Source organism: Podarcis gaigeae (assembly GCF_964106915.1).
Source record: "Podarcis gaigeae genome assembly, chromosome: 14".
Taxonomy (NCBI): Eukaryota; Metazoa; Chordata; class Lepidosauria; order Squamata; family Lacertidae; genus Podarcis; species Podarcis gaigeae.
This window is the reverse complement of record NC_139690.1, coordinates 48,208,245-48,217,590: the sequence shown is the minus strand read 5'-3', so window position 1 is coordinate 48,217,590 and position 9,346 is coordinate 48,208,245. Positions and strand designations below refer to the sequence as shown.

Sequence of the window (9,346 nt, the reverse complement as noted above, 5' to 3'; positions counted from 1 at the left end):
GGAAACAGAGGCATGGCGCAGCAAGAGAGAGGGCTGTTGCGCCGTGCATACAGCATCTTACAGAAGGTCAATTCCTGGAAACTCCAGGTAGTGTTGGAACAGACTCTTTCCTGCAACCCTGGACAGCTGCTGCCAGTCAGTGCAAACAGTATTGAGCAAAATGGCCCACTGGCCTGACTCTGCATAAGGCAGCCTCCTGAGCTCCTATCACCAAAAGGAGACAGAAGCTCAAAATACCTTTTGGTATTTTGTGAGTATAGTTTGGGTGACTGGAGCTAGTTCAGAAAGGTAAAATATATGGGGCACAGAAGGTTAGGGCAGCAGTGGAAGGAATTTGGATAAGCCCCAGAAGCAGATACTGGGGATTGTCTGGGAGATCTTGGAAACAATGGGAGAGCAGTGGGGTCACATATTTTCATGGCCGGCTGGTGGAAAGTGGTAGAGCCATAAATGAACACCAGTAAGGAGAGAAAAGAAAGGGAAAGGAATTTATAGCACCAACTGTACACACAGCAAAAAAAGGCACCAGATTCCTCATATTGCTAAGGGCACCCGATAGCTTTTCCATCCCTTGATCTCCAAAAGGCTTTCCAGTCTCTCTCATCTTTTCGGCCTGGCCTGAAAATATGGGCTGTGGAGTTTGACAGGCAGAGGAGAGACACACCTCTGCAGGAAGGCCCCGCTAGGGAAACCAGTTTGAGCATGCCGTCATCGATGTGACCTCAGCCGCGGTAAATGTCCTCAAATACATTTCAACTTTTCGCAAACCAAGGGGCAATCGGCTTTGTATTCTGGGCAAGTGCTCAGAGAAGATTTGTGACGCTTATGTCATGTTACTTGTCATATTGTGGCTCCCACTGCCCCTTTGACATCCTCAGAGGGATTTGATCTGGGTGTGGCTGGAGCGAGACTCGTAAGCGCCCAAAGATAATACTTCTGAGGTTTAATCTCGGAAAAGCTGCTCGCGTATTTCGGAGCCTAAATTCTAACGGCGTGATGTCAGAGCAGGTCAGCCAATGACATCGAGGGCAGAAAGAGAGGCCAGAGGGCAAGGAGTCTGCTGCAAGAATCAAAAGACCTCACAGGGCGAGGAGTTGAGTGTGCAACACGTCCTAATCAAGTAATGTGCACAACCCAAACAGCCAGGTAGAGGACTGAAATACTCGTGCAGCAGGGTCATGTGATGAAGCTTGGGCAGGAAGTACCATTTCAGACGGCAGGAAGGGAGAAATGCTTCTTTAAAATCTGTCACATTTAATAACAACAACAACAGCAAGAGCCTCCCTGCACAGAATTCTAGCTTATCAGGAAGAATGTTTAGCTGAGTCTTTCCCGTGACATGTTTGTTTTCTATGGGGAGAGGAGCTTGGCTCTCCTCGCTCAAAACCTGTCAAGTTCTCCAGCTGCAGTGTGGAATGGTTCAGCCCAGCAAAAGGCAAACCATATAACCGTTCTGATCGTGCGGTTCGGCTGCGAACTCTGGGGTGCCCCACGGAAAAACACCTGCCGAGCCTCCGAGTGTGATGCTCTGGCTGCAAAGCTCCGCGAGAAGAGGGGTAGCAGAAGAAGGACCTCTAAACCTTTGTGTGGACATGAGAAGAAGGCGTGGGAAATTGCGGCGCTGGGCGTTCCCGCGCCGGGAACGAGCTCCAAACCCTGCTTCCCTTCCCAAAAGGTTAACGCCATCTCCTCTATGCCAGCAGGGGCAAAGCTCTCGTGTGCGTTCAACGGGCCTGTGCAATTATGGCTTTTCTCCCCTCTCCCCAAGAGGAATGTACATTAATCATCTTTTGGGGATGTGTGGTTACATAAAATAACCAGGCCTCCTGCCTGTTCCACTTTTCTCGACGCTCTCCAGTATATAATCAAGGCATTCAGACTTGGCACACTTAATGGAAGCTGCTGAAAGGCAGGGGTGGGGCAGGGGTCTTCATCAAAAGCCCCCTCCCCTCCTGGGGCTGGTGAGAGGCTTTGTGAAGGATTGGGGGGGGGGGGTCCTTCCACAACCACTCCCTCCCAACTCCATCTCGAAAGGAGGCTTCTGAAGAGTCAGTGGAAAGCTTGATTAGAAGTCAGGCTGTAGTTTTTATACCCTGTCAAATTATCCTGCACCCATTAGCTAGTGGCAGCAGCAGCAGGCTAGCTTCCAGCTTCCAAACTGAGCCATTCTTCTCAGGCTTCTTGTAGCCTATTTCCTCTTGGCTGCTTTCTGGCGATAGATTTCTTCTGTGAAAGGCCTGCCAGAGGGAATCAGGAGCGGCATACAAGTTTGACAGGGAGACAAGAAGAAGAAGAAGAAGAAGGAGGTGATTAACATGAGACGACCCCCGTTGCCCCCGTCTCTTCCTGCGCCAAACCCACACATTTAAAGCGTACATGGTTTTGAATGTTGATGACATTGAAATGAAATGAAGGGGTTCTAGTAACAAGGTAAAATGTAAGATTGGATTGGTATTAGATGAAAACTTGAAGCTATAATATGTGAGGAAAAATAATTAAGGATAAACAAACAGGATATGAATTTGCTGAACCAATTTCTAAATGGAATACAAAAAAGGGAGGCGTGAGGAAGTCAGGAAAATAAGTTAATCAAGGATGAGAAATTTAAAAAGAGGGATTTTAGTTTTTTCTTTTTTTCTTTTTTATGTTAAATGTTTGTATTTTTGTATCTTTGCATTTTTGTGTTTCTGTATTCTTCTCGTGTGTTTTTTCTATTTGTTGTTCTATAATTTCTTTATTGTTAAAACTTAATAAAATATTATTCCAAATAAAATAAAATAAAATGCACATGGCTTCCCCCAAAGAATCATGGGAACTGTAGTTTGGGGTGCTGGGATCTATTGTTATTAATTGTATTTAGTTTGTATTCCCCCCTCCTTTTTCTGTTAAGACTGCAGGTGAAAACCAGGGGGAAGGGTGCTGGGAGTTGTAGCTTCGTAAGAGGTAAACTGCAGTTCCAAGGGGAAGCCATCTGTTTGAGCCCCTACTGCCAAAACAGAACCATAAATCCTTGCCTATACATGCAGGCTGAATATGGTGTTAAATGGCTGGGGTGGCAGAATGGGCAAGTCCGTAGCATGCCCTCGGCCCCCGACCTTTGCCCCTTTCCCCAACAAACCTGGTCTCTGATAATTGTTAAGTAAGTCAGTTCTGTGTGTCACAGCTTAGCATGACCAACAGATGGAAGCCAGGCTGGAGCTGAGTGTATAGGAGCGGATTTGATGTTAGTGGCTCCTATCACTTCCTGTGAAAGGGATGCAGTTCAATAGAAAAGCACATCCTTTGCACAAATAAGGTCTCAGGTTCAGGCCCAGGGATCTCCAGGTAGGGCACAGCAAGACTCTGGAGAGCTGCTGCCAGTCCGTGCAGACAACAATGAGTTATATGGCAGAATGGACTGACTTAGTACAAGGCAGCTTTCTGTTTCTAAACTTAAATAAGAACATAGGAGGAGTTCCTGCTGGATCAAGCCGATGGCCTACGTAGCCCGGCGTCCTGTTCTCATATTGGCCAACTGGATGTCCATCATGGGAAACCAGAAAGCAGAATTCGAAAACAAGGGAGTTATCCCCTCCTGCAGCTTCCAGTATTCAGAAGCATTAATTGCCTCCAACTGTGGCGGCATGGCACAGCTGTCATGGCCAGTAAGCAACTGGTAAGGTAAAGGGACCCTTGACCATTAGCTCCAGTCATGACCGACTCTGGGGTTGCGGAGCTCATCTCGCTTTACTGGTTGAGGGAGCCGGCGTACAGCTTCCGGGTCATGTGGCCAGAATGACTAGGCTGCTTCTGGCGAACCAGAGCAGTGCACGGTAATGCCGTTTACCTTCCCGCCAGAGTGGTACCTATTTATCTACTTGCACTTTGTGCTTTCGAACTGCTAGGTTGGCAGGAGCAGGGAAGGAGCAACGGGAGCTCACCCCGTCGCAGGGATTCGAACCGCCAACCTTCTGATCGGCAAGTCCTAGGCTCTGTGGTTTAACCCACAGCGCCACCCGCGTCCCAAGCAACTGGTAGCTTTCGTGAAATTGTCCAGCCCTCTTTCAAAGCCATCTGAATTGGTGGCCATCGCTGGCTCCTGTGGCAGTGAGTTCCACAGTCCACAGTTTCATGGTAAATTGAATGTGGTTGACAAGAACGTTGTGGGAGAGGGTACTATGGGTGCTACACATCTCCTCTTCCCTCAGGCCAGGGTTATGGGATGTTGTCTCCTCTTCACGCCTAAATAAAAGGCATTTTGCTAGCAGGTAAATAAACTCCACTTCTAGTCACCACCTAGGGGTTTCTCCATCAGCCCGAGAGGAAGCAGAGTTAGACCTCCCCCTTCCTTTCGCAGATCACATTTAAATGAACGAACTGGAAATATCGGGAGCTGCCAGCGTATAATTAATGCAGCAGGAGACGCTTTTTCAACGAGTGTGTGGGTTCGAGCGAGAGAAAATCATGCATGGCAACTGGAGGAGTACAAAATGTTTCTTGCCGGTTTGGGAGGCCAGCCGTCTAATCGGGTCGGGTATTGGCAGAAAGTTCTTTGCTGGTTCAGAGCAAAAGCTATAAGAAAAGCCGGCTGGATCAGGCCAATGGCCTGTCCATTTCAGCATCCTGATCTCACAGTGGCCAACCGGAAGCCTGGGGGAAATTCGCATGCAGGACTTGAGCACAACAGCACTCTCCCCTCTTGTAAAGGTAAAGGGACCCCTGACCATTAGGTCCACTCGTGACAGACTCTGGGGTTGCGGCACTCATCTCCCTTTATTGGCCGAGGGAGCCGGTGTTTAGCTTCTGCGTCATGTGGCCAGCATGACTAAGCCGCTTCTGGCGAAGCAGAGCAGCGCACGGAAACGCCGTTTCCCTTCCCGCCACAGTGGTACCTATTTATCTACTTGCACTTTTGTGCTTTTGAACTGCTAGGTTGGCAGGAGCAGGGACCGAGGAATGGAAGCTCACCCCGTTGCAGGGATTCGAACCACTGACCTTCTGATCGGCAAGCCCTAGACTCTGTGGTTTAACCCACAGCGCCACCCGTGTCCCACCCCTCTTGTAGCTTCCAGCAACTGGGTTTCAGAAGGAATTCTGGTCTAATATCAGGAGGTCACAGGTCTCCCATGCCTGACTATCTGGCAGAATGCAGCAGCTAAACTGGTGACCGGCTAAACTTGGGTCTTCAGCTGTTGTTGGACTGCAACCCCAATCATCCCTAGCTAGTGATCAGGGATGATGGGAATTGTAGTCCAACAACAGCTGCAGGAGACCCAGGCTTGAGAAACACTGGTTTAAGAGCGTCAGACTAGGATCAAATTCCAGCTTGGCCACGACTTGGGCCAGTCACTGCCTCTCAGCCTAGCCTACCTCACTGGGTTGTTGTGGGGGTGAAAGGGGGAGGGGGAAAGCTATGTACGCTCCCTCGATCTCCTTGGAGGAAAAGTTGGGGGAAGGGATGCTGTAAGCAAATCGGTCAATACATTTCGAGATTGTGGGATCCTTAGTCTGACTCAGTGCAAAGCGGTTTCATATTGCAAAGGGGAGAAAACACACACACACACACACACACACACACACGAGTAAGTTAACTGGGGGAGGGCAAGGGGAGAGTGTCTCTTCCCTCTACACAATTCTCTGAAACGAAATTGCTTCTGGTTATTCCGTTCAGCAAGGACCAAAGAGACTCACCCTTCGTACCGCAAAGCAATTGTGTAGCACAGCGCCACCACTGTCGTCAGGATGAGACCAGCTGGGCTCGCATGCCTGAGTTTGAAAAGGCGGAAGGAGACAAAGAGGTGAGAAACGGGTAAGTGGTTTCTTACGGCCAATATTCTAGAACGGCCTTATGTAAGACGCAGTTGAGTCAGGGGGCCGGGAAGCTGTTGTGCTGGCCCTCCGAAGGAGGAGGCCCAAAGTTTCAAATTTGCCATCGGGTGGCAAACTCTCCCCACCTCCCCACTCTGTCCGTTGGCAAAAAAACCCAGCCAATCTCTCCTTGGCGAAAACTGCCTCTTGACCTAATTGGGTCCCCTCTCTCTTTGCTAAGTTAAACAATGTGATTTTGCTTTTGGGAGATGGAATGATGAAGCTAACTCCTGAGATTAGGGAGCCTGCTTAAGGTGGTTATATAAGCCCACGAAAAGGAGTCAGCAGAATCGGATGAGGAACGACTCCCCGACCCCCAGCTCAGAAATGTAGGCCAAGGAGGTTAGAAAGAAGGAGGTAAAAGGGAGACTCAAAAGTGCCGATGTGCATTTGCTGTCTAGATCCGAAAGGAAGACTCAGCTGGATGTGCCCCCATATTTATTTATAAAAGTATTTACGTAAATACCACCAACTCTTAGAATATAATAAGGAGGTGTGTAACTATACAGCATAAAAATAGTACCAAAAATCATTAAAATGACATGTAATAATTAAAGTGTGTTTCACGATCCACCCTATTCTTCTGATTCCGAATGCTTTGCATTTATTTTAACTTTGTAATCTTTATCATGTTGTAACCCACCCTAGGACACATGGGGGGGACGGGGACTTAGGGTGCCGTTCATTTGTGGTTCTCCGTCAGGAGTGAGCTGGCAGTAAATCACACTGTGAATGTTGGAGTTAACTCTTTATTAGCAAAAACATGGCCCCCTCAGACTGGGTTGAGTGTCAGGCCTAATAACCATAGCAGTTCATCCCCAGTAGGTATTGCCTCACAGATCAGTTGCTGAGGCTGAAATAATAATAATAATAATAATAATAATAATAATAATAATAATAATAATAATATATTTATACCCTGCCCATCTGGCTGGGTTTCCCCAGCTATTCTGGGCGGCTTCCAACAAAATATTAAAAATACGGTAAAACATTAGACATTAAAAACTTCCCTAAACAGAGCTGCCTTCAGATGTCTTCTAAAAGTCAGATAATTGCTTATTTCCTTGACAGCTGATGGGAGGGTGTTCCATAGGCTGGGCGGCACTACCGAGAAGGCCCTCTGCCTGGTTCCCTGTAGCTTTGCTTCTCGCAGTGAGGGAACCGCCAGAAGGCCCTCGGAGCTGGACCTCAGTGTATGGGCTGAACAATGGAGGTGGAGACGCTCTTTCAGGTATACTGGGCTGAGGCCTCCCCATAGCCGCCTCCCCGTAGTTGTCTAAGTCCCCTCCTCTCCAGGGGTTTTACCAATCAGAGACTATGTCTGCACAATGCCAATCTCTCCTCCGCCTGTTTCATGCCTCTTCTGGTTCTGGGAGACAAGTTGGAGAGGGAAGCTTGTGGCAGTAGTACAGGGAGACACCCAGGACTCTTCAGCAGCCTGACTCATCTCTGCTTTTTGGTCTCCCTCCTCTCCTCCTTCAGCTTCTGCCTCTGAGTCTGGACTGCTCTCTGCCACAGACTCTCCCCGCTCACTTAGCCCTGTTGCCTCTTCAGCTTCTGACACCTCCTCTTCCCAGTCTTTTCCCTCTGACCACTCATCATTCTCCCACCACCACTTCCTGGCCCCTGAGCCTTCTAATCTTCTGCGTCCCACACCTTTTACCTTTTTTAACTAGTTTAAAGTGGTATCGCAGTAATCAGAGAGGAATGGAAAGTCAGGTGGTTGGAATACGCCAGGTGTAGGCAAACTCGGCCCTTCAGATGTTTTGGTGCTACAACTCCCATCATCCCTAGCTAACGGGACCAGTGGCCAGGGATGATGGGAGTTGTAGTCCCAAAAACATCTGGAGGATCAAGTTTGCCTATGCCTGGAATACGCTGAAATTGCAAAACTGATCGGGAAGCTCAGGAACCAAGAAGACAAAAACTTTAATAAAGAAGGGGGGGATTTATTTAAGAGACAACTGTAAGCAGATGAAAACCAAATAACATGGGTGAGATGGGGAGATTTATAATATGGATTATGAAATACTATGCAGTTGAAAAGGTGGACAATAGGACCAGTGTAGGGGATGGTGGGAAATCTCGAGATTCAGAGAAACCTCTAAATAGGGATATCTATTTTGTATTACTTTGCACTTGTAAAATCAAATAAAAATTATTTCGAAGAAGAAGTGGGATTGCAGAGCTTTAAATGTGCAGTGTGAATCTGACCGTTTTCTGTCTCTCTGTGTACAGTGTGCCTGATGCTGGGGGGGGGGGCAGAGAAGTGACTAGGGGAGGCGTCACCCACAGCACTAACTCCAGAAATCCAGTTCCAAAAAGAGCTAACAATCCCTGGCTCAAGGGGCACGTAGCCTGAATTGATGTTAAGTTAGCATCCTAGGAAAGCTGGCCGCTTCTCTGCCGGGGTTTTGGAGAAAGCGTTCCCTCATTGGCCGGCGACGGATTCGTCTCGACGTGACGTGTGTCATCCTTTGATCAATCCGGGGCCTGTAGAGTACAGAGCTTGTGCCTAAGCCCACTTAGAGGATTGTTTTGTTCTGATGAAAGCCCTGATCAAGTTCCTCTCCTCAGATCGAGCTGAGTTAACCACTTCAGAAATGGGTCACAGCGGAGAGGACAAATGAATGAGAATGACCAAAAAACAGTATCTAGGTAGCGCTTGGTGATTGGCAATTTTGCTGCTGCGAGGAGGATGGCAGGCGAGCGAGACGCACTAACAATGTGGGAAAAAGAAGGACATTTAGATGCTGGAGTCTGATGATAAGGTTAAGTCACAGGTGTGGAAACTGCCAGGTAAACAATTGGCCCACATGAGTTCTGATTTGATATACCAAAGAGCAGAAACGCGTATCATACGAGACCACGACGCAAAGCAGCTGCATCCCAGAAGTAGGTTAAATGTAAGGGAAGCATTTTTAAAAAACAGATGGTGCGTATATCTGTGACGGCAGGCACCATCGTAGAAGGAAGGACACAGCAAACCATTGCCCTAACTAGAATAAAGAACTATTTGATCATGTTTCGACAGCAACCATACTTGGGTAACTCAAGCAATGCAAACAGAGTTCGTGTGTACTAAACAATTGGGATTAAAATCTGGTGGATCATGTATATTTATTTGAACTTCCATTTGCCGCTTTTAAAACAACGACGAAGTCAACATAAAAAGAGTTCCAAAAGGGCTCCAGGGGTTAGAGTCACAACAGGCAGCTGCCAATCAACCCCATACAATATCTGGTTTCCGTTGGTCTGTTAAACCAGGTCAGGTGGACCTCAAGGTTTGGAGCTTTCTGGGAGCAGCTGCCATGTGACAACTGCAAGGGCTGTAGCTCAATGGCAGAACAACTGCTTTGCATGCAGAAGGTCCCAGGTTCATTCCCTGGCAGCTCCAAGGAGGGCTGGGAGAGAAACCTCCCTAGATTGCTGCTGGTGCAGCCCATTCTCAGCTAGGCGGGTCAATGGTCTGGTAGCTACCTATGTTCTATGTGGACCA

The 9,346-nt window shown here is 48.1% G+C and overlaps 1 protein-coding gene across 2 annotated transcripts in view; it reads right to left on the bottom strand.

Annotated features, from left to right (window-relative positions):
• Positions 1 to 222: 222 nt before the first annotated feature.
• The window catches only part of PEMT (phosphatidylethanolamine N-methyltransferase), a 101,935-nt gene continuing 92,811 nt past the window's right edge, over positions 223 to 9,346 (bottom strand). For both annotated transcript variants that reach the window (XM_083711851.1, XM_083711850.1), the window contains exons 6-7: positions 5,671 to 5,745; positions 223 to 2,237 (exon numbers count right to left, since the gene is read on the bottom strand). In XM_083711851.1, the coding sequence (XP_083567977.1) occupies positions 2,189 to 2,237; positions 5,671 to 5,745 (124 nt within the window). In that variant the 3' untranslated portion in view covers positions 223 to 2,188. The remainder of the gene's footprint in view (positions 2,238 to 5,670; positions 5,746 to 9,346) is intronic.